The sequence below is a fragment of the Spermophilus citellus genome (assembly GCF_964194105.1).
Source record: "Spermophilus citellus genome assembly, chromosome: 4".
Classification (NCBI taxonomy): domain Eukaryota; kingdom Metazoa; phylum Chordata; class Mammalia; order Rodentia; family Sciuridae; genus Spermophilus; species Spermophilus citellus.
Genome location: NC_138185.1, coordinates 116,844,682 through 116,870,562, shown reverse-complemented (window position 1 = coordinate 116,870,562; position 25,881 = coordinate 116,844,682). Strand labels below are relative to the sequence as shown.

Below are 25,881 nucleotides of genomic sequence, written 5' to 3'. Positions count from 1 at the left end.
TCTTCACCTCTGGTCTGAGCTAGGGTTGGTCATTGCTAAAGGTTGGTCATAGCTAAAGCTTTCACCACCCTGCCCGCCCCTCCTGCCCCCGTGGGTCACTGGCACCTCACTCACAGCTCGAGGATGAGCACCACATCAGTGCGGTTCTCGTAGACGTCGTGCAGCGTGATGATGTTGGGGTGCAGCACCTGCCGCAGGATGCTCACCTCCCGCTCGATCTCTTCCCGGCACACACCCCGCCGGCTGGCCCGGCTCTGTCGCTTCTTGATGAACTTGGCTGCATACTCCAGTCCTGTGCTCTTCTCCCGGCACTTCTTCACGATGGCAAACTGGCCACTGAAGGAACACAGACACAAACAATTAGGATGTCCTGTGCCCACTGGGGAAGTTACCCCCACTGCCAGCTACTGTGTTACTAATTCAGTCATTCTACCAGAACAGGACAAATTATGCCCTTGGCCAGCATCCCCACCTGGCTGACAACCAGTGACCAAGATGGCACAGGTACTTGGCTTCCCTTCTGCTCATAAATCTTCTACCTTTAACTAGGAATGCATGTAAAAATTGTTATCCTAAGTATACAAAGGTGAACACCAAGCCCCTGAAAAGTATTGACTTGATCAGGATGACAGCCTTGTCCTTACAAAGCATCACCTTGCAAAGCTGGCACCCAAGTCTAATCCACCAGATGAAATCACAGTGTTATAAGCAGGTGGTCTTGATAGGTATTCTGGTTGGGGTGGAGGTTGGGGTACAGGCAGCCTGACAAGGGTAATCATCATAGTGGGAGACCATAACAGTGTGACTACAGAGTTATAAAATTAGGAAACTGAGGCACTGGCTTGCCTGAGGTCATCACAGTGTTAATCCCAAACCCAAGCCTCAAAAGTTGGCTGCCTAACCCATGGTCCACAAAGCCCCTCAGACAGTCACAGGGGTGAAGGCCTGCTCCGTAGCAACTGGGGCTGGGCCTAGGAATCCTTCACTTCATCCTTTCAAGGCAAAAACCATGAAAGGGTGCCCATGCAAGAGGGGCAAGCAGCCCTGAGCCAGCTTTTCTAAGTGCTCCAAGGGAAGCCCACCCCCAAGAGAAGGGCAGCAACCTTATGCTTCTCCATCTCTAAGCAGGCCATCAGCAGGGGCAGATCTAAGTCCCTGCAGACTTTCAGTGGCCACACCTCTCATAATCCCTTTTTACTCTGCCCCAGGTTTTCTTGCCACCCCACAAACCCACTGCTTGGGTAACCCAGAAAGTTTTGTTTTGTTTTTAGTACTAGATTTTAAATACAACGGTGCTCTACCCATGAGCCACATCCCCAGCCTTTTTTATATTTGTTTTGAGATGGGCTTTTATCAAATTGCTGAGACCAACCTCAAAGTTGCAGTCCTCCTGCCTCAACCTCCCCAATAGCTGGGATTACTGTCTTGAGCCATCACACCCAGATCAGAAAGTTTTACAGTTCAGCTTAATGGCTTAATAAGGGGCCACCAAACTCCAGACTAAAGAAGTATTCTCTTAGTGGCTCTGGAGTGATGAGATACCCTGGATATTTGCCTCAACCTCAGAAAATAGCATTACATCTAGACCATTCTATTATTAGAAAAACCCTAAGTCAGATGGTCTTCAAAATAAACTGAGTGACAACAAGAAAGTCATGTTGAGCAAGCAAGGCATAGATACACCAACACTTATACATCATTCTATGGCAAGCACTTTAGAAATGTCACAAACACAGGTTCATGAATGTCTCCTTCCTCATCCCCCATTCACTCAACACTGAGCATCTGCTGTGTGCTGGGCAGTAAGGAGCAGGGACCAAAGGCACAGGCAACAGGTGCAGAGGGAGTTCTGGGGAGAAAGAGGTCCCTGGGGACGGGCTGGGCATGGAAGGCTTTCTGGAGCCAAATTTATATTGCACTGTCCACTAACTCTAAAGTTTCAGCTATTTAGACCCCAAACATTGGTTCTCTGTTGCCCATACACTAGGGACTGATACAGGTGGAGTGAAGCCAGAGGGAATGCATTCAGCGTGTCTCTAACACTGATGGTCACTAGGAGCTACTTCTGGCCTTGGGGACATTGGGTCCTGAGAGAATGCCAGCAAACACTTGACAAACCTTCTGGTTCCAGACGGCTGTGAGCCTTGGTGCCAGCGCAGCCACACTCCTCTTCTTCTGATGCCTCAAGAGGCTATTGGCATTTCAGAGTTCTTGTGGCCTTGTCACAGCAGCCCTGAGTTTCTACTTGTCTGATGGAGAATGTGAAGCTGAACGATTTTAAGTGGGCTGTTCAAGCTCACAGAGCATGCAGGTGGTAGCACCAAGTCCCCCATGTCCCAATCCCAAGCTGTTTTGACTACATTAGGGTTTGGGAAGGGCAAAAAGCAATTTTGTCAAGTAGAGCTACAGGTTTTAGGTCACCTTGACATAGCCTACTCTTTGTCTTATGAGGGGAACAGAGACATTTTTCTATGTCACATGCCTGAAAAATTCCTCAAACTCTCAAAAAGCAAATGAGTGTTTGCTTTTCCCTCTTGAGTTTCTTCCTTGTGAGAGCAGCATTGCACTGGGAGATGACTGGGACAGACTTAATCTCCCTCCAAAGAAAGTATTTTGAGAGTGGGTGACTAAGAGGAGCCAAATACCAAGCCACACCTTGCATCTCACCTCTCCTCACTGGGGAAGGACCCTGTGCTCAACCTGCTGTGGGGAATCTCATCTCAGGGAGGGCAAAGACAGCTGGCTGGTTTACCTCATCTGATTGAGCCATTTAGGGAAGAGAGAACACCCTTCTCCAGGGCCATGCCCCAAGCCCCCATAATGGAGATTGATCAACAATATCAGTCTTCAAGATCAGAGAGGCATGGCCTTAGGAACTTATTTATGCTATCACATGGTTCAAATTGCTACCTGCTCTGAACATCAGTGTCTTTATCTGTAAAATAGGAATCATGATTCCTTGGCTAGATAATTATGAAGACTGGAAATATTTATAATGTTGGCCCAGCATCAGCATAACCACTAGCTCAGGTGAAAGCTGAGCACAGGCACCTATAGCCCAAAGTCACTGATTCAAATGGTCTGGAATGTATAGCTAAGAAATTGGCATAATTTTAAAAGAACCCCTCCCCCATGATTCCAGAAAATAGCCAGATGTGGAATATCCCTGTCCCCCCGCCCCCTGCCACCAGTACAGGGACTAGAAACCAGAGGGCACTCTACCAATGAGTTACACCCCAAAGACTTTTTGGTTTTTGAGACAGAGCCTCACTATGTTGCTGAGGCTGGTCTTGAACTTGAGATCCTCTTGCTTCAGCCTCTCAAGTAGCTGGGATTACAAATGTGTCCTACTACACTTTGCAGGGATATCTCTGTTCTAAACAATTAGCCAACTCTTTGATCCTAGTGCACTTGTTCTCAGCCTTGGTGGCATATTGGAATCCCCTGAAAACTTTAAAACTCCTGGGGTCTAGGTCTCAGCCTGGAGATTCTGAGCTCCTAGCTCTTAGCTACAGCCTGGAGATAGAGATATTTAAAAGCTCTCTGGTAACTCATGGGCAGCCAGGGCTGAGAACCACTGACTTACAATATCCCTCTATCTCCGTTTCACACATGAAGAAACCACACCATTGTTACTCTTATCATTTCTGTCATTTGCAATATTATACATCTACCTGCAGCATTCTTTGATCTTTAAGGGAAGTAGAGGGAATCAGAAGGAGCATCTCTCCCATTAGCATTTTTTTTTAAACTAAGGATTGTACCCAGAGACTCGCACATACCAGGTAAGCACTGAGTTATATCCCAAGCCCTTTTTTATTTTTTATTTTAAGACAGTCTTACTTAGTTGTCGAAGCTGGACTCAAATATACAATCCTCTTGACTCAGCCTTGAAAGTAGCTGAGCTGGGATTATAGGCATGCACCACCTCCTTCAGCTCACCAGCAGTTTTTGCTTGAGAGAGTCAGCAATAAAATTACGGTGGTATTCATTCACAATCTATGACAGATTGCCTAGGCCACAGGGGATAAGAGAAGTGGAATATTGCAGTGGACTACCCCATAACCATTGTACTCCTGACAGATTCAGAAAAGCTGAACCTGACATGGCCCTATTACCCAGTCAGAGTGCACCAGCAAACCTAAGGGCAGGTAAAGAGAGTGATGGTGACAGGCATTTGTCTGTCCACCAGAGAGGCTCTGCAGCCAGATGGTGAGGCCCCATAGTATGGAAGCCAACTAGATGGGCTATGAGGGAGACAGGTAGGTGGTAAGGGCTTCTCTTAGGAGAGTCACACCCAGGGAATCATGTAGGAAGGGAGCAGAGGAGAGACAGACAACCTCTAAAGATTGTCATTGCCAACACTAATTCAAAAATTATGGGAAGAAATAGGGCTGGGTATGTAGCTTAGTGATCAGTACTTATCTAGTATGCATAAGAGTCTGGGTTCAATCTCCCCAACCCCCTCCCATCCCCTTCCCCATCTGCACAAAAGAGTTTCATAGGTATGGATAAGGAATTGCCTTCTCAGTTCATATATCTCCCTCTGTCACCTGAAAAAGCTTCCTATCAGAAAATTCCAAAAAGCCTGTGACAACTCTGAACAGAAATGAAAGTTTCCATTTCACTCTTCAAAGTTCTGTCTTTGGGCTGGCATCAGGAGATACAGGTTCTAGTCAGAGACCTTCCATTAACCAGCTGTGACCCTGAGTAGCCTGTGCAGGCCCCTGGGCCTTAGTTTCCACCCTTGTCAAATGGAGACAATAAAACCTGTTCTGCCCATCTCCCAGGGTTGTTTGGGAAATCATGAGCTCATGTCTGAGAAGGAACTTTGCCATCCAGCTGCAGGAAAGCCAGGAGGTGTGGACAGGTGGGAACTTAGTGCCTGAGGCTGACTTGCAAAGTCATGTAAGAAGGTTTAGCAAAGGACAGTAAATCCTCAAGACACAGAAACTATCTTGCCTACTCTGCCATTACGTTCTCTTGAAATTCTACTAAGAACATGCCTCTCTGAGAAGGCTCAGCTCCTCACTCACTCAGCACTTGGGAAGACAGAGTGGGACTGGGTGGAGATTAGGTTGAAGGCAAATGTACTTGCATCTAAATTTGGCAGGGTCTAGGTTGGCACCTCACACAGGTTCTCCTGTTGTCTGCCTAGGAACTGCACAAAACAAGTACACCTAGAACAGCCTGTCAGTTCTCAGAAATGTCCCAACCCCAGCTCCTAAACTGCATGGAAGAGCCTTACTCAATCCTCCCAAATTCTTCACTGTGAAGTGGGAATAACCTTGAAATGACCCAAAAGTCACACTATGGGATAGATCTGCATAGCAATATGGGCAGTATAACTATTCTCTTTATAAACTAATCTTACATTCTTTCTTTTTCTTTTTTTCTTCTTCCTCGCAGTACTAGAGATTGAATCCAGGAGCTCTACCACTGAGATACATCTCCAGCCTTTTTTGTTGGTTTGTTTTTGTTTTTGGAGACAGGATCTTGCTAAGTTTCTCAGGCTGGCCTCAAATTTGTAATCCTTCTGCTTTAGCCTCCTAAAAGGGTGGGATTATGATGTGTGCCACCATGCCAGGCTCACTTTTTTTAAAAAAAAATTTTTGCAGGCATTATCTTAGTTCAATTTTACCAATGAGAAAACTGAGGCTTGGAGAGGTTAAATGACTTGGAAGTTGAACCAGGCAACAAAGTGAGGATACAAATCCATGTCTACTGATTCCAGCTTCAGGGAAGCTCTCTAGGTAACTAGCTTGCAGTGGTGTGCCAAGTAGTGGGGGGAAGACCCACCATAGAAGGGAGGAGTTTCGTGTATGGGTTTCTGTTTGTTTGTTTATTTGTTTGTTTGAGGTGCTGGGGATGGAACCCAGAGCCTTGCACATGCTAGGCAAGCACTCTCCCACTTAGCTACACCCTCAGTTCCCAGGAAGATATTTTATTATTGTTCTTGTTTAAAAGCTTGGCATATGCTGATAATAAAAAACATAATGATTTTTTTACACTTTATTTTATTATTGGTGTTAAATTCTCAGGGCCTGCATCCAGGCAGACCACTCCCACTGCCCACCCACCCCCATCCTCTGTGACAAGCCATGGCCAACTGGATGTGTTCTGTCAACTCCCAGGGGCCAGCTGCTGAAGATTTTGTAAGGTCTATGAAAACAATAGATCTAACTCATTCTCCTCAGTCATCTCTAAAGTGGCAATGAATTGAGTGACTCATCCCAAAGCCACCACTTTATCAAGATGGAGATGGAGCTGCACAGAATGCAAGGTCCCTACAACCCAGGGACAAGATGCCATGTGAGGTATCAAATGGGAAGCACTCCAAGAGAGAAAGAGGTGGCATCATGTTCCTCCGGCTTCCGCATAGCAATCACTGCAGTTCCTTTTCCCACCCTAGAGAACAATGAGCCAAAATTCCTCTGGAATTACCCTGCAAGTTTTCAGGGTCATAGGGTAAGGATAATGCTTAGGAACTTCCACTCCAGGCCACCCCAGGTGCAGCCCAAGAGTAGGAATGGGACCTTCAGCAAATGTGTCTCAAAGGCAAAGACAGGAGGAATCAAATCAGCCTGACGGGGTGGGGGGATAGGGTGGGGAGGGGGTGGGGGGTAGGGGGTGGGGGGTGGGGGTGGGGTGGGGAGCGCCGGGGAGTCTGAGGATAATGTAGCTGAGGACCCTCTCCATTCCTCTACCTGGCCAGGCTCCACTGAGGAGACTCTATGACTGACTCTGCCTCTTATCCCCAGCCATTCCCAACATACCAGTTCTCCAACTAAGTCACTCCTAATTCTCAGGAATAAGACCCTTTCCCCCATTGCCTTAGCAACCAACCTGTTTCCAAGCTCAAACACTCAAATTCAGAATTTAGAGTCAAAAGATCCAAGTTCTGGGCTGGGATTGTGGCTCAGTGGCAGAGCGCTTGCCTCGCAAGTATGAGGCACTCACTGGGATCGATCCTCAGCACCACATAAAAATAAATAAAATACAAGGATTGTGTCTCTCTACAACTAAAAATATATTTTTTTTAAAAGATCCAGGTTCTATTTCTACCTCTGCCATCTTTAGCAAATCACATAACTCCAAGCCTCAGTTTCTTTGTGCTTAACACAGATATAAAACCATCCCTGTCTCACAGATTGCAATGAGAATAAAATGAAATGAGTATATGAAAGTACCACGTAAACTTTGTTTTCCATGAATGTGAATTATCATTTCTTTCCACTGACTGGATTACCACATCCAATGCTATCTCCGGTTTCCAGTCCCAGTGCATTCTGGAACCTGATTCAGTCCCCATGAACCCCATCCTCAGATCCCAGCTTTAATGCAGATAGTGATGGACAGGACCATGGCTGCTGAAAAGCAGGGGCTCCTAGTGAGGTCAGGATCCAGGAAGGCAGAAAACCCTTTAGAACATTGTTACCTAAGTTCAGGGCAAGCACAAGACCAGACAGCCAGGAAGCCAAAATAGAGTGAAGAAACGTGTTATCAGAAGTCAGAGTGGGAATCAGGTCAGGATTCCAGGCCAGAGAGATGAGGATAAGGAGCAAAACTTTATCCAAAGCCAGGTGGGCAGCATGTTGGGCTAGGCAGCGAGACAGGAGGGAGCAGCAGGAAACCGGCCTGAATCAGGTAGAAGATCTGGAACCATGCAATATGGGCTAAGTAGGAACCTCCAATAGAAGAGGGCCTGGGCTGTTCAACAGGACCTTTCTCTCAGCTAATGAGTCAAACCTGCTCTCAAATGAACCTGTTTCTCTTCCTTGACCACCACACTGATTCTTGAAAATGGGCTTTTGCAATTATTTAAGATGTAGAACCCTCTCTCAAGTAAATTTTTAACAGAAATCCAATATGTAAAACAGATTAAAAAAAACTGTTATTCTTGTAATCCCAGCACTCCTGTAATCCCAGCTACTTAGGAGACTGAGGCAAGAGGATCTCAAGTTCAAAGCCAGCCTCAGAAACTTAGTAAGACCATGCCTCAAAATAAAACATAAAAAGGACTAGGGATATAACTCAGTGGTAAAGTGCCCTTAGGTTCAATTCCCAGTGCCACCACATACACCAAAAAAAAAAAAAAAAAAAAAAAATGTGTACTTTTTGGGGAAAGGCAAACCCACCCATTTACCATCCTTACACTATGAAGGTTACAGGAACTTTATGGAACCCCCAAAGTTCCAGGAAACCCAGTTTGAAAAGCACTGCTCAATAGAATGGAAGCACGCTCTTATGTGATCCCAAAGAAGTTTCAAACTGTAAAGAAAAATAGAGAAACAGAACACACTGATGCTTTGCAAAAAATTATTATCTGGTCTTTTAAGAAGTCACTCCAACTAACATAAACTCAGGGTCAAGAGTAAGAAACATGTATAGAATAAGTAAGGGTCAGGAACCAGAAGTGTCCAGGGAACTGAAGACTGACCTACAAATGGCCCCTGTCCACAAAGTCACAGGTGGCTGCTCTGTGTTGGCCTGCGGCAGCTGCTTTCATAGGTTAGCTCATTTAATTCCCTGGTCCTGCAGACTAACTTCCTTCCTGTGTTTCTTTATTTCTTTTTTTTTTCTTTATAATAATAGGGTTTTTTTTAATAGTTTTTTTGAATTAAAAAAAAAAACTCCTAAAGCACAAAAAGGAAGGAATTGTTGAGTTGTTGAGCAGAGCCAAGTTGGGCTGAGGGATGATTACTTTCAGAAACTGTTTTTAAGTGTAAGCATATTTTAATACTGTTGTCAAATGAACATAAGCCCACAAGTCCAAGATCTAAAATAAATTAGGCTCCTCTTAAATTAGATTTGGCTACATATAGAAAGGTTTTCACTGAAAATCCAACTTTTTATCCACTGATATTTCCCTTAGAGTCTAGATACTGACATGATAGAGGTTACTGTGGCAGAGTGGGGCTGCCCGCCCACCCATCCACCTAACTTCCATTTATCCATCCATCCATTCACGAATGTATTCCTCTAGCCTTCCTTTATTTATTCATTTGTTTATTTTGTGGTCTTGGGGATCAAACCCACTGCCTTGTGCTTGACAGGCAAATGCTCTACCACTGAGTCACATCCCCAGCCCATCTTCTTCATTTATTAACCACCCAACAGCTGGAGAGAGATGGGGGTGGGTGTGGATCCACAAGTGCTTCAATCTATGGAGACTCCAGGTCATCATTGCTCTACCTCATTTCCTCCCTATCAGTGGCCACTTTCTCTAAGAAATACACTGGGAAGTTGAACTTGCCCTTTCTTCCCTTTCTCATGGGGGTGGAAGGAAGAGGAGATCCGGCAGTCAAGTGACCAACTGTGCTCAGTTGTATTGAGCACAACCTTCTACCATCCAAGTTCCTACAATCAGATGTATGTTTGATTAATGGAAGAATTTCAACAGAACAGGTCAGCTTGCCCACTTCTAGAAACAGCCAGCCCCACAGCCTGGGAAAAACCCAGGAGACTAGACCATGAAGGATGGGACCTTAAACATGAGCCCAGGCTGAAGAGCAAGAAAAGGACTGCAGAGAAAAAAACGGAAAAGTCCAGGATGACTCTCCTGTTATTATGTGTGTTGGGGGCGGGTATCGGGCCATCCTTCATAAAATAGTGAAGCAAACAGTTCATCTTTTAGAATATCACAATACCCACCTGCTGGACCCTCCCTCTAGTTCAGAGCTCTCCTGCACCCAGCCTCCGAACATTTGCTTCTCCCTGACCCATATTTTCCTATGATCTTTCTTATGATTCACATAAGATGACAAAGGATTCCAAAGGCTAACCTAACCTCCCTTCAAACTAACATGTCCACGTTTTAATGGCATCTTCCACCAAAATGGGGCTTTTGTGGCAAAGTGGGTGGATAGAGAGGAAATTTACTGGGGATTGAACCCAGGGTTGCTCTACCACTGAGCTACATCCCCAGCCCTTCTTATTTTTTATTATTTTGAGACAAGGTCTCACTAAGTTGCCCAGGCTGGCCTTGAACTTGAGATCCTCCTGCCTCAGCCTCCGTAGAAACTGGAATTACAGGTGTGGGCCACCATACCCAACAAAAAAAGTTTTTTGAAAATTTTTTTTTAACTTTATTTTATTTCTATGTGGTGCTGAGGATCAAATCCAGGGCCTTGCATGTGCAAGGTGAGCGCTCTACTGCTGAGCCATAACCCCAGCCCCAAAAAGGGGTTTTAATGGTGGCAAGTTAGAAACTACTTGGAGGTAGAAAGTCCTTTCTACACAGAATAAATGGCTCTGCAGAGGAATGTGTGTGTACACTTTTTTTCTTTTCTTTCTTTCTTTCTTTCTTTTTTTTTTTTTTTGTGGTATTGGGTATCAAACCCAGAGCCTCATGCATGCTAAGCTACCTTTCTACCACTGATCTATACCCCACCCCAGTATCCTGAATCTTAATGTCTGAGAGATTCTTGTTGCAACTTCTTCATTGATATACTCAACTCTCTTAGCCATCTAGGATGGATGCTACCTATTTCTTAGAATTTCTGTGAATTTTTCATTCAAAGTTTGCTTCCTTGTCATTACTTGACAATGTCCAAGATCACCTCTCCCAAACATACAGGGCTGTAAATGGGGAAGATCACATGTTTGGGGCAGAGTCAGGAGTACTGGTTCTACCACCAACTTCCAAACCCCCGTGGGGCTTCAGTTTCCTCATCAGAAATGAAGGATTGGACATCTCTTCTGTTTCTTGTTTTTTCTTTTGAGACTGGGTCTTGCTATGTTGTCCAGGTTGGTCTCAAACTCTTGCACTCAAGTGATCCTCCTAGCTCTGCCTTCCAGGTAGCTGGGACTACAGGCATGTGTCACCATATCTAGTCAAAATATCTCTGAGGTATCAGGCCCCATCCCAGCTTACCCGTTAGCATTCTCTGAGGCAGGTCAGTATGTCACATGTGTATATCAGTGTGAAACACATTCCAAAGACACACAGGGTGATTTCTGGGTTTCCCACCACACAGGGTTAGCCATTGCACAGGGTCCATGGGTGTTATATCACATGTTAGTCAACTAAATTTCCAGAGACAGGGAGATCAAGGCTTTAAGCAAGGAGAGAAGATCTCAGGAACTCTCAGAGAGATAACCCAGGTAGCATCTTTTTGTCAGCAAATGCTAAACACTCCCAATAACACAGAAGTATTTTATGGCAAATAACATGGACTTAGCTCTCAATTATCAGCCAGCCTGGAGATATGACCTGACATCTCTATAACTCTCATAGGGCCCAGCTCAGCACCAGGTACAAAAGGAGTATGCAGCCAGTGTCTGTAGAAATGATGATCTAAACTGAAGAAGAAGGCAGTGTGGTGAAGGACCTCACCACCCTCAGCACTCCCTCAAGGCACCAGGAGCACTTCATTGGCAGCCACACTTAAAAAAGAAAACATTCATATTTTTATTAGAAAAGAAACATGTCCATTATTTTTATAAGCAAAACAAAGAGCCAGGCACAGTGGGGCACACCTATAATCCTATTAATTTGAGAGGTAGAGGGAAGAGAATCACAAGTTGTGTTTTGTTTTGTTTGGTACCAGGGATTGAATCCAGGGGCACTTAATCACTTTTGTGGCAAAGTAGGTGGGTTGGGGGAGATTTACTGGGGATTTAACCCAAGGTTGCTCTATCACTGAGCTACATCCTCAGCCCTTTTTATATTTTTATTTAGAGACAGGGTCACACTAAGTTGCTTAGGGCCTCTCTAAGTTGCAAAGTCTGACTTTGAACTTGTGATCCTCCTGCCCTAGCCTCCCAAAATTGCTGGGATTATAGTCATGATCCACTACACCAGCAAGAATCACAAGTTAGAGGCCAGCCTCAGCAGTTTAACAAGACCCTCAACAACTTAGCAAGATCCTGTCTCAAAATAAAAAATGAAAAGGGCTGGGGGACAGTTCAGTGATAAATCATTGTAGACAGAACCCATGTCCAGGCATTGGAAAACCCAGAGATCAACTGTGTGTCTTTGGAATGTGTTCCACATACCCTAGAGCATCCAGGATTCAATATCCAGTATGGAGGTGGTGTAGAAGAGCAGAAAAAGCAAGTTAAAACTTAATCCCATTTTCATTATCATTTTTTTTAATTTTTTATTGGTTGTTCACAACATTACAAAGCTCTTGACATATCATATTTCATACATTAGATTGAAGTGGGTTATGAACCCCCAATTTTACCCCAAATGCAGATTGCAGAATCACGTCGGTTACACATCCACAATTTTACATAATGCCCTATTAGTAATTGTTGTATTCTGCTACCTTTCCTATTTCATTATCATTTAGGTATCTGTTCATTTAGATTTTTTTCAGTACATAATCTGGTCTTTTTTTTTCTTTGTCCATTTAAAAAATGTAAATGAAATGATTTGTATATACTATTTTTAAGTCTATTTTTTATTATCCACTAACAATAAAGCATAAATACTTCTCCACACAATTAAAAATTCTTTCAGGACCTAATTTTAACTAGCTGCATATCTCTCTCATTATATAACCAAACCATAGTTTTTAAAGTAAATTATTTCTTTTGGACATTTATAGTGTTTCCAATTTTATTATCATTAAGATGCTTTGATGTAGAAATGCCTTTATGTTATAAATACCTTTATGTATAGATCTCTGCATATATCCCTTAATTTATCATTCTTAAGAAAAATTCCAAGAAGTAGAATCATTGGTTAAAAGGTGCATTTTTTATGTATACAGAACATGTTTTATTCATAAAGTATGCACATTTTTAAGGTTTTTAATGCTTAATAAATTATCCTCCAGAAAGATTGTCCCATTAACACTCCCTAAGTTGCTGAGTCTGACTTTGAACTTGTGATCCTCATAAATATCCTCAGCACTCTACTCCCCAAACAACTCACCAAACATTGGCCCAAATTTTCAACTTTTTTGATACTTGAAAGATTATAGTTCTTTTTTTCAGGAGGGGTGGTACCAGGGATTGAACTCAGGGGCACTAGACCATTGAGCCACATCCCCAACCCTATTTTACATTTTATTTAGAGACAGGGTCTCCCTGAGTTGCTTAGTGCCTTGCTTTTTGCAGAGACTGGCTTTGAACTTGTGATCCTCCTGCCTCAGCCTCCTGAGCTGCTGGAATTAACTTGTAGTTGATTACTAGTAAGAATGAACATCTTTTCCTATATTTATTGGTAATTTGAACTGTCTATTCATATGCACTTCTCTAATTTTTCTAATGGAGCATTTGCTTATTTCTGATTATTTGTAAAATCTCAGGTTTGTAATAGTACCCTTTGTCATGTATGTTGCAAAATACTTTTTGTAACTGATTTTCATATGGTTGAGTCTTATAGGCTTTTTGTTTGTAAAGGAGCTTTAGGTCTTTCTCAGCATAAGATGGTATTAACCAGTTTTTTTTCCTCTTCACAAAACTCTCTCTTCTCTAGTCTGTCAATCACACAAATCCTGTGTCTGAGGAGCACTGACAGGAGTGACTATTCTCTGGTAAGATTTTTCATTTGTTTGTTTGTTTGTAGTACTGGGGATGTTTGTAGTATCCAGGGTGTTCTACCACTGAGCCACACCCACAGACCTTTTTATTTTTATTTTTTGAGACAGGGTCTCACTAAATTGCTGAGACTGGCTTCAGATTTGCCTCAGCAGTAGTGTCCACCCTCTTCTTCCCCCAGCCCCTGGGTTGAATCCCCAGTAATGGAAAAAAAAGACATCAACTATGATGGCCTGAATCTTATCATGTTCTTGTTCCTGACAATGTTCCTCCTACTGTCTAGCTGAAGGAAGGTATGACATCCCAGGGTGAGCAGGTCCTGCTATGGATGGTTCATGGCTCTGAGGGTGGGCAGCAGTTGTGGGAGCAACCAGCCTAACAGACTCCTTTAGGGATGCAAAATGTTCTCCCTGTCCCCAAATTACCCATCATGTTGTGCAGCACTCCTTTGTAATAGGACTCACAGTGACTTTCGTTCAGAAATTGCTACCATGATGATGTCTACATTGACACTCTTCCTCATTTCAGATAGTTAGCATGACATAATGGTGGTCCATGACAACAACTATGACCAGGTGCAGTGGCACATGCCTCTAAGCCCAGTGACCTCAGGATACAGAAGTAGAAGAATCACAAATTTGAGGCCAGCCTGGGCAACCTAGTGAGACCTCGTTTAAAAATGAAAAGGACTAGGGATGTAGTTCAGTGGTAAAGTGCCCCTGGGAAAAAAAAGACATCAACTATGATGGCCTGAATCTTGGTGTATTTCCTTCCCCCTTCCTTTTCACTGATGGCTCTCACACTTGAGAGTGTGTCAGAATCATTGGGGAGCCTGTTAAAATATAGATAGATGCTCAGACCTTCTTACAAGTTTGCTAAATCATAATCTTTTGGAGGGTTGTGGCTTTCGATCTTCTATTTTCAGATTCTAAATTGGCTATGTGCCTCTCACTGTTATGTTGCCTCAAATCCCCAGCATACAGGAGTGGGGGAACTGAACGTGTTCTGTGCCACCATCACTGTGGAGTTCACTGGCCCAGGAGAGAGAGAATTTGTATCAGAGTAATAAAGATGGAGCTAGGCCCTCTTTACAGAGGGCTAAATGTGGCCCCACAGTGTTAAAGGGATTACAAGGCAAAACTCTCATTTATAGTCCCCGATGGCCAAGTTGATTGATTGCAGAATAGAAGACATTTCCCACAGGAATAAAATAGTAGTGCCCACCCTCTTCTTCCCCCAGCCTAGCAGGTGGCCCCTTCCCTCTTCCCACCATCAAAAGGATTTGACTTTAGATCCACACCCAGCGTCCCTAAGCTCATAAGACTGAAGGGCAGGGTGGGGGTGAAAGGAACTGGTCCAAGTATCTTAGAAGCCTATTTCCCTCCAGACTCTCCTCCTGCCCAGCCCAACTCCAGCAGCAGCCAAAGACTCTGCTGCGGAAGCAGCTTGAAGGGCCCTGGGCCATCTCCTCTGTCATCACCACCCCCAATTAGCAGCTCCCAGGCGCCTTCAGGGCTACCACCTCTGCCCGGTTCCTCTAACTCAGCTCTAAGTCATTACAGGCTTTAGCATTGCCTGACAAGTTTCCTTCAAACCTAATTGTCAGAATGCAGCAAAGCCCACATGGTTTATTTTGGCTCTGACTACCCAAGCTGTGATCTGGAATGGACTCCAGCCTCTAAAATGGCCTCTTCCCATCTACCAAGCTTCCCCTGCTAGCTGCCTCCAGGAGGCCTTGTCCTGCCCATGTGGCCCACTTTGCAGTCACAGAGGGACAGAGGTCAACCAGCAACTACCCAAGGGTGCAGAGGGCTCAGATCTGGGAAGGACCCTAGGATCACTCCAGCCCAGTTTCATTACTTAGCCAGCAGTATGGCCTTGGGCTAGTTTTCTCATTATGAAGATGGGCATAACAAGTCCCTCACAGGCTATGAAACAGATCAAATGCATTGATCTGTGCAAGTGCCCAGAACAGCACCTGGCATAAGATAAACACTGACAAACATGATTTTAATTTTAGCTCTCTAGGCTTCGGTTTCCTCACCTGTTAAATGAAAATAATACAGGGGTCTCTGAAGAACCCTTGAGAAAATTTAACTCTAGAAACATAAGAACATTAGCACAGAGCCTGATAGATCCTTGGTGCTCAGTAAATGGTTTCTGGTTGGTGAAGGATGAACCAATCAGACAAGTAATGTCATGGTTTGGAGCAGAAGTTTTCACCCATGATTGCAGGCTGCCTTTTCCTGACCCAGCCCCCAATATCCCAGAAAATTCACCTTTATCTTCAAAGAAGTAAGCCCATGGAGTGATGGTCCCTGACTCCTATCCAGGTCCAGGATGGCCACACAGGCACATCCCTGCTTCATCTTAAGAATTTGTAGGTCCAGTCTTCTCTCAGGAGCAGAGGGAGAAGCCAAGTTATTATTAACTCAACATGTCAGGACAGCCAAGGGACAGACTATCTCCCTTAGGCTACCTGCCACCACTCTGTTTCCTCCAAGTCAGGGTTTCTGCAGAGTCTCTTGCCAGAGGCTGGGTCTGGCTGGCAAGATTCTTATATAGAAACATAGCTGTTCTCCTGCGTCCCTGGGTCTCTGCTGTGTGGTGGTGAATGGGAGTTGATGGGAGGATAGGCCTCCTCCACAGAAGAGACCCAGAGGCATTGCCCAGAAGCCCAGCCAGGAGCAGATAAGACTGCTACAACCATAATAAGTACAGGTGCCCTCTGTGTAACAGCTCAGCATCCTCCCCATGGCAGCTCTTGCTATCCCTGATGGTTCTGAATATGGGCCTTGAATTCCACCCTGGACTGTCAACTCCCAAAAGTCCCCTGACACTATCTTGCTCATCTTTGTAAGTACAAAGATGAGTGCTTACTGAATGTTAGCTGAATAAGTGAGTCCTGAGTACCAGATGAACAAGACACCAACCCATATAGGAAGAAGGCAGCCACCTGTCTCCACCTTCGCTAAGCTTCTTTGCTTAACTGAAGTCCTATCTCACCTCTCCTGTGTTTTCAAGGGCTTGGCTGCTGTGTGAAACTTCTTCCTATCCTAGGACACCTGGCCTCACACAAGGTACACAGCAGGCACTGTGACACACACTGTCAGCTCAGGACCACAGCCCATACTTTCTGATGGACATTCATCCAGTCATTCTCTGCTGTGGATGGAATTTTCCCACAGATCCTAGTGGCCAATAAGAAGAAGAGTAATTTGGTCAAAATTCTTTTTTTCCCGCAGAGGAATTCTCTAAGCAAAATGGGGAATATCCATAGGTTCTATGTCAGACCTAAGCCTTTCCAGGCACAGTTGGGACTAAGAGAACTACAGCTATCATCAAGTGCTTATCATCCAACCCCAGAAGAGGAGAAGGACTCTCTCTCTTCATACTTCACAGTTGAGAAAACACTCAGAGCAGCCTGCCCAAGGTCACAAGGTCACAGAAGAGTTCATAGCCGAACATCATGAACTCAGTTCTCTACTCCTGTGCCTGTGTTTTCTACAACAGCAAGGAATTCACAACTTGCTCTAGCAACAGAGTGCTTTTTATTTTCTTTATTTCATTTTTTCTTATTAGCAAAGTAATATACATGAAAGTGGCTAAGTCAAAACAAAATTGCACAGAAGGTCGTATAATGGAGACAAGAGCCCCCTGCCCTATTCTGCTTTTAAGTCATCCTGTACTTGAATACTTTTTTTTCAAATAAATCTTATGTAAAAGTTTAATGTACAAAATAGATCAAAGCAAAGATTCTTAAAGAATTCAAAAAGAAGACACAATGAGACCCTGACTCTAAATAAAATACAAAACAGGGCTGGGGATGTGGCTCAGTGGCCAAGTGCCCTCTGAGTTCACTCCCTGGTACCAAAAACAAAACAAAACAAAAAAAAACCCACAAAGCAGTTCACACACACACACACACACACACACACACACACACACACAGCTCCTACATCTGTACCACAAGACTTGGTATGGAAACCTATATGTCCCAGCCCCTGGTTTCACTGGTCCTGCTGTAGGGGCAGAGGGAACCCTTCCCCCAAACAGACACATCAGTACCAAGCAGACCTGGGCATTGTTTACACAGCTCTCTCATACCCCAACTTTTGGGATATCCCATCTACAGCAAAGAGACCTCTATAAAGCCTCAAGGTTTCCCTAAAATGTAGGCTCTGAGAGGAGCAAAGGTGGGAGGGATCTATGCGTCACAACTCATAAAACTACAAATAACTCATAGCTTTTTGTATTAGGTTGCTTTCCTACCAAGTGGCAGAACCCAGCTAGGCTAGGGGTAAAAAAGGAAATTCTGATGTTGGGATGGGAAAGAGGAGGGATAAAGTTAGAAATGGGGGGAAATGTGTACTTAGGCAGAAGGGAGGGCAAGATGGGCTCCACAGTGGGGTCTTTAGGGTGCTAGAGGGGAGCATGTGGGTACCCCGAGCCTGTCAAGCTGGGCATAGATAAGTACAAAAGGTGTCAAAAGGAATTTAGCAAAAAGGGGAGAGATTGCTTATTATTCAGTCCTTCCCTTCTCCACGGTCCTTTAGTCAACACTGATAACATCCAATCCCCACCAAAAAACAAAACAAAAAACACAACCTTCTTGTCTGCTCTCGATTTTGCTGTGCTGTGACTCCATCAGATGCTGACAGCAGGAACTGGCCCATTCTGCTATCTCTAGATCACTGCACAACCATGGGTAAATGCAGTGAGTCCCTCACAAAAGGACAGTCACCACACTGAGATGCAATCTCCTTCCTTCCCCTTCCTCGCCCCAGATGGGGCTCAAGCAATCACAATGTACATCTTCTCCTTCTAAATTCAGAGCAAGGGTACAGCCTAAGAAGACACAGCCTCTGCCCACCAGATGGGGACTGGAAGGAAGGGGGATGCATTGAGCAGCAATCAGAACTCCCAAAAAGACCTTTCAGGAAATCCCTCTCTATGGCTCTCAGGGCAGCAGTGAGCTGCACCCCTCTTGGGGCCCTGGGCTGCACTTCCTCTCCTCCCTCCACTACTGGATATGGCACCTGAGAACATTGCTCTTAAAGAAGTGAAGCTAAGAAGCATGGTCCTTGGCCAGCCACATGGCATACACCTGTAAGCTTATTAGAAAAGCAGAATCTTAAGAGTCCTTTCTGAATTACAATCTGAATATCAACTTGACTCCCAGGTGGATCATGAAGACATTAACATTTTAGAAGCACTTTTTAAGAAACTATTATAGCAAAAAGCCCCAATCTACTGCCTAGCAGAATCCCAGGAACCTCAAAATTCACTCCAAATTCCCTCCAGTTTGGAGCTTTCTGCTGTTTTCCTTCCTTGGTAGAAGGTGAGGTGGTGCATGCCTGTAATCATAGCAGCTCGGGAGGCTGAGACATGAGGATTGCAAGTTCAAAGCCAGCCTCAGCAACAAATGAGGTGCTAAGCAATTCAGTGAGACCCTGACTCTAAATAAAATACAAAATAGGGCTGGGGATGTGGCTCAGTGGTCAAGTGCCCTTGAGTTCAATCTCTGTATCCAAAAGAGGAAAAAAAAAAGCAGTATAATAAGCAAATTAATAAAAAACTATTGAATGACTCCTCTCATGAATACTAAATCTGAATAATAAGAATTGCAAAGTGGTTTCACATAAGTTCTGTCATTTCTTACTCATAAAATCCTGGGAGACCCTTGGGAACAGGTGTTACTGGCTCCTATTATAGGGGAGGAGCCAAGCTTGGGAGCCTTAGAGTGCTGTCATCGGCCTCAACACAACACTTCTGGTCCACATCTGGTAGAAATGTTGGAGTTCAACATGGTTAACCACAATGTTCCAGAGGAAAGGATGAACAAGCTTAATTTTTTTCTATTTGCAGAGTTCATCAGAAATGCCTTTTTCAGGGCTGGGGATATAGCTCAGTAGGTACAGTGCTTGCCTTGCATGCCCAAGGTCATGGGTTCAATCTCTAGCACCATAAAAAGAAAAAAAAATGCCTTTTTTAATGTAGATCTTGGAAACATGAATTGACTTCATGTGCTGTTGTAATAAAGAGTTAATGAACAATATTCTGTGTATGTGCTTTGACAAAATGCACTGTTTTTGTTTCGTTTGTTTTGTTTTGGTACTAGAGAGATTGAACCCAGGGATACTCTCCCACTGAGCTACATTCAGGCCCTCTACTCTTTTATTTATTTTATTTTTTTTTTTTTTGATATTTTTATTTTGAGACAAGGTCTTGCAAAGTTACTGAGGGTCTCACTAAATTGGCCAAGTATGGAGTTGGGATATTCCTGAGGTTAAACAGACACAGTGAATGAAGAAGGCATCCCTTGGGTAAATTAGTTTGCCACCCTATACCTCAGTTTTTTCCTCTTTTAAATAAGGTTATTAAATCTTCCTTAGAGAAGAATCTCAAATACTATTTGTAGATGCTCCCCCTTCCAAAAGGTGGATCTTAATTCCCTACTCCTTGAGTGTGCGCTGGACTTAATGACTCTCTTCTAAGAGTATGAAAAGGGAAAAGCAGTACCTGTACTTGGCCAAGCAATCAAGGTCAACATCACCAGTGATCAGTCATGCTGGGATCATGAGCTGCTGATATGGGGGATGAGAAGGGCATTCCCCCCTGAGGTATTCTTCCATGAAACCCATTACCTGCATCTATTCATGTACACCACCAGACAAACCCAAATCAAAGACATCCTACAAAATACTTAACCAGTTCTCCTCCAACTCTTCATGATTATGAAAAACAAAGAAAGTGGAATAGTCTAAGAAGACCAGGGAGACATAACAGTGAAACGCAATGTATATCCTGTATGAAATTTTAGAACAGAAGTAGAATATTAAAGGAAAAACCAGTGAGATCTATATAAAGTCTGGAGTTTAATTGATAACACTAATTATTAGTTGATGTACTAAATTTGGTTTCTTAGTTTTGACAAATGTACCATGGTTATTATATAAGGTATTAAACATTAGAGAGAAGTGGGGTGAAAGGTATATGAAATCTGTACTATTTTTGCAACTTTTCTGTAAATCTAAAATTATTCCAAAATGAAGAGTGCAAGATAAAAACTGAAGTGGCCAAGCACCTTCAACTTACAGAGTTATGAGAATTCAATGAATTAATGCAAAGGGCTTGGAACAGCATCCAATGCCCAGGAGGTTCTCTGTCGATACTAGTTTTTTATTGTTATTATTAGTATTAGTACTAGTTTGTGCCAACCCAGAAAATTGTCCTATTTTATGGCCTACTGTATTAGAGTTCATTTGATTTGCAAATATTTAATAATGCCATGACACTGAGACTAAGACGCATTTCCATACAACAAAGTTTCTAGATAAACTTGGGGTTAAATGATCCCATAAAAGTTTTTGCCGGATCTCACTAGAAATAGCTGTTCTTTGTGGGCATGGTGGCCATGACTGTAATCCCAGCTACTCAGGAAGCTGAAGCAGGAGGATCTCCAAGTTCGAGTTCAGCCTGGGCAATATAGCAAGACCCCATCTAAAAAAAAAGGGGATGAGGCTTGCAACTTCCACAATCATCAGCTCATAGCCATCTTATTTCATGTACACTCCTACCTAGTCTCCTCCCCACTGGATTGGTTTGAAACAAATCCCAGATATCATATTATTTACTTGGTAAAGTATCTTAATATGTTTCTGTTAAAAAATAAGAACTCCTTTTAAAAAAAAACCTATAATCATAGTAATGATTATGCTTTCAAAAATAGTCCTTTAACATCTTCAATGTCCAGTTGGTGTTCATTTGTGTCATAAAAGGTTTTTTTACAGTTTGCTTCATTAAATCAAGATCCAGACAAGGTCATTCATTGCATTTAATACATCTCTTATGCTTATTTCAATTTATATGTTCCTCTTATTCTCTCTTTTTTCCCACCTCACTTCATTCATCCCTCCCTATCTTTTTCTCATACTTCATTTGTAAAAATTCCAGGTCTTTTAATCTACATAGTTTTCCAGTCTACATTTTGCTGGCAGACACCTCTACTTCCACTCCTTGCAAATGGGGCAACATCTTTGAAAGTCCACATCCCACAAGGTACTCCAAACTCCTGAGAACAAGCATGCTCTGAACCAAGTTTGCCAAGTATTGAAAAAAATGACAATTCCCACATAACACAGCTTGTGTCAGTCACAATTGCAGCTCACCTGAGAGGAAAATGGGAGACTTTGTCTTTGATTTCTCAGTTAGTTGTTCCATGAAAGAGCTCCCTTCCCCTCCAAGCATGTTGTTTGCATGTTCCCCTCTCCCTGTATTTCAGATTCTGTGCTGGTACAGTGATTCCCAGCAACTCTGGTGACTGAGGCAGAAGGATTACAAGTTCAAGACTAGCATGGGCAACTTTGCAAGACCTTGTCTCAAAATAAAAAGGGCTGGAGATGTAGCTCAGTGGTAGAGTGCTGCTGGATTCCACCCTCAGCACAAGAAAAGAAAAGAAACTGCAGGTCAGTTGGGTGGGGCCTCCTCTCAGTGTTCATCACAACAGCCCTACTTGGGAGCCTTGGTTTGGCAGTGGGCTTTCTAATGGGTTCTGGGAAACACACTAAGCACGTGCAGAACTGCCTCCTGAGTCAGCCAAGGACCCAACCCAAGGATCCAATAACTCTAAAGCCACACCCTCCCTTTTAGCAGCCATAGTTGTTCTTTGACCTCACATTCTTGGCTTCTGTGCCCAAAGAAGGTGGACTTTCTTTCTTTCCTTGAAAACTTAATTCCTCCTACTCCCATTGCTCCTTTTAGATGAGGATTTTCAAGAGCTTTCAAAACACCCTGACCTAATCCTTCTAGCACTTAAGTGAATAAGGAAGGTGACTAGCAGAGAACCCCCACTTCCTCCACAGGGAAACCGAGGCCAAAGTTTCAACTGGTCTCTCTGCTGTGGTGCTCTGGCGTCTGCAGGCAATTAAAGGTTCAAGATTCTGCCTTTAATGGGACAATGGTGTGCCTTCTGATAAATCTACACTCTTCTACAAGGATCTTCTGTTGTGTGGTCTAGGGGAAACAGAAGGTTTCTCCTCAGGTGGGGGACCCGGATAGCTCATAGCAAATCACCAGACCTTAAAGTCAAGGTTCTGCATGTCCGACCACATGGTTTTGTTTTTGTTTTTGTTTTGTTCATTTTGTTGTGTGTTTTTATTTTTTTTTTTTGGGGGGGGGCTTCCTGGGGATTGAACTCAGAGGGCATTTGATCAATGAGTTACATCCTCCATCCTTTTAATTTTTTATTTTGAGACAATTTGTTTTATGTTGAAACAGGGTCTCCCTAAGTTGCTGAGGGCCTCACTAAATTGCTGCATCTGGCCTCAGACTGGAGATCCTCCTGCCTTAGCCTCCTGAGTGCTGAGATCACAGGCAGCTCTATCACTGCTAGCTGGATCAGGCCTTGTGTTTCAATCGGGATTTTGGTGAACATAGATACAACAGCTATTAGAAACAAGAACAGAAACTTATCTTTCCTTGACCTAAGTCCCAGATGTCACCCAGAAATACCATGTGTAGTTCAGGAAAGATGTGTAGGTGCTGGAGAAGATGTGGAAAGGGATGCCTGAAGCAATATGGAAGGTGGGAGGACAGCTCTGTGCACTCCCAAGATGGGAATGGACTTGTACCAATCTGCCCAGAGGCCCTCTTGTTTGAGGCCAAGAGCAAACACTGGGAGACAGATAGCCAAGGTGGGAGTGGTATGGGGAGAAAACAAAAAACAAAAACTCTCTTGCCCACAAAGGAGAAGATAATATCAGGACTAGATCCAGGAGTACAACCAGAATCCAGCCCACGTAAAACTCTAAGAACTTGGCAAAACCAGCCTGCTGGCTGGGCTCTGCCTGTGGCGGCTCCTAGCTCCCGTCACTACTGAGAGCCTCAGGATTAACCTGCACAGAGTGGTCCTGGCCCACTACTCTGGGCCATCCAGCCTCCCCAGGACAGCCTGACCTCTGTGCCACCACAGGAGCAATTGCTATTGAGATGTGCACTGACCAGAGTACTAGCATATAGCGTTAGGTGAGTTTACCAGAAATAGTCTAGAGCCAGAAAGCCAGCACTAGCCACCACGGTCACAGGTCTCCAGAATGACCAGCTAGGGAGCACAAGCCAAATGACTTCTTTCTCCTCATATCATGCACTGGTATGTACAACTGTCAGTCCTTGACAGCCCCTAGCTAAGGATGTACAACCTCATCACCTACATTAAGAACCTCAAGAAAATGACAAACTCCTCAAAATCCATTCTCACCTTGCTAAAGCAGGACAGAACCAACCAAAGAAAGTTGTCTGAGATCTCCCAGGATACAATAAGACTTGGCAAACCTCATGGCACCAGAGAAATAAAGAGAAGTTCTCACAATCACCCTCACTTTAAAATGGGGAAATGAGGCCCAGTGAAGGGGAGGAACTGGCCTAGGTCACCCACTCTCCCGAGCAGCAGCAGATCCAGGACCAGACAGGTCCCCTGTCAAGCAGACGAGTTCTCCTTCTCCACCGGCCTCATGTTTCAGACAGCTCAGACTTGGCGCCTACACAGGGATGGGCTGGCAGCTAGAAGGGGATAAGGCCAAGTACAAATTACATCAATCCAGCAGGTAGCCAAGAAGGAAGTGGAGACTTCTTCCCTCCTGCCCAGAGGTGGCCCGAATCCAAGAAACCAGGGAACGCAGGGAGGCCCAAACCTCACTCAGGAGAACCTCCATCAGCTTCCAGGGAAAACAAAGCTACAAGGCAGCGGAGGGCCCGTCCTCCTTTCATCATGCCAGTCACCACCCAACCTTCTCTCAATTATCTCCAAATGACTGAAAGCTGTAAGATCCCCACAGCCATATTCAGGCCCCGACTCAGTTTTCAACATCCTCCAGTCTTCCCTCACTCCCTTATCATGGCAACCTGCCCCCTGTGCACACCTGCCCATGATATCCACCTCTTCCTGGTGACAGCCAGCTTTCCATCCTCTAAGGCCAGACCTGAAGCCACTCCTCTGATCTCCCAGCCCCAGAGTGCTAGCACAGAGAAGGCAGGCAGAGGTCCCCCGGGGCGGGGTGTTATTCTGCATGTATATTTCCCATAACCCACTGGGATAGCTACATGAGGCATCTCCTAACAGTTACCTAATTTCCAGTTTAATTAATAAATTCTGCAAAAAGGACCCAAAGTCCTACATGCTGGCATATTAAATAGTTTGGGACATGATACAATGTTTGACAGATGCCATTTAGCACTTCATATCAAAAAGCTAACAACCTAAGTGTCCAACAACTGATGAATGGATAAACAAAATGTGGTATATCCATTTTATTTGGCAATTAAAAGAAAAGAAGTACCATTACATGCTACAATATGGATGAGTCTTGAAAACATTGAGAAAGGAACCAATCACAAAAGACCATATATTATGATTCCATTTATATAAAATGTCCAGAATATGCAAAATTATAGAACCAGAAGGTAAATTTGTGTTTGCCAAGGTCTAAGGGAATTGGAGAAAGTGGGGAGTGACACATGATGGGTATAGAGGTATTTTGGAGAAGTGATAAAAAGTTCTAAAGTTTATTGTGATGATCATCACACTACTCTGAATATTCTTTTTTTGTGTACTAGGGATTTAACCCAGGGGTGCTTTTCTATTGAGCTATATCCCCAGCCTTTTTTATATCTTATTTTGAGATAGGGCCTTGCTAAGTTGCTGAGGCTGGCCTTAAACTTGCAATCCTCCTGCCTCAGGCTCCTGAGTTGCTGGGATTACAGGTGTGCACTACCATATCCAACTACTCTGAATATTCTAAAGCCACTGAATTATAAACACTGATGAATTATATGATGTCTGAATTACATCTTTATTGAGAAAATAAAGAACCATAAAAATACTCACTGTGCTTTTAGAAGGTGAATGTCAACTGTGCCTTAATGTGTAGGTTCTTTACAAAGCACCTTTACATATACTGACCTTGAGCCATATCTCAATACCCTGCCCAGTTATTGTCCCCATTCCATTATATAGACCAGGAAGTTGAGGCTCAGCAAGTTCAAGTTGCAGAGATAATTTGTCACAGATCTGAAACTTGAAATTATCAAGTCCAAGTGCAGTGTTCTTTGAGAATTTAGCCCAAGGAGATACTTCCATAGAACACAGCTCCACAGACAAGGAAAAGCTGGAAATAAGCTAAGCACCTCCCACAAAAGAAAGGCTGTGGCAATAGAATGATCTGGAAGCAATGGACAATTGCACAAGCATTAAAATTATAAATATGAATATCATGAGAGTCATGTTTATAAAACAACGAAAAGAAACATTTGAAAATGATTTGTATGATTTGATTCAAATTTTGTTTTGTTTTGTAAATATAATACCACAGAACACAGATGCAAAAGTAC

General features: G+C 43.7%; 1 protein-coding gene across 5 annotated transcripts in view; it reads right to left on the bottom strand.

Moving 5' to 3' along the window:
• The window catches only part of DAPK2 (death associated protein kinase 2), a 128,950-nt gene that overhangs the window by 54,079 nt on the left and 48,990 nt on the right, over positions 1-25,881 (bottom strand). For all 5 annotated transcript variants that reach the window (XM_081292558.1, XM_081292556.1, XM_081292559.1 and 2 more), the window contains exon 3: positions 115-336. In XM_081292558.1, coding sequence (XP_081148684.1) covers positions 115-336 — 222 coding nt within the window. The remainder of the gene's footprint in view (positions 1-114; positions 337-25,881) is intronic.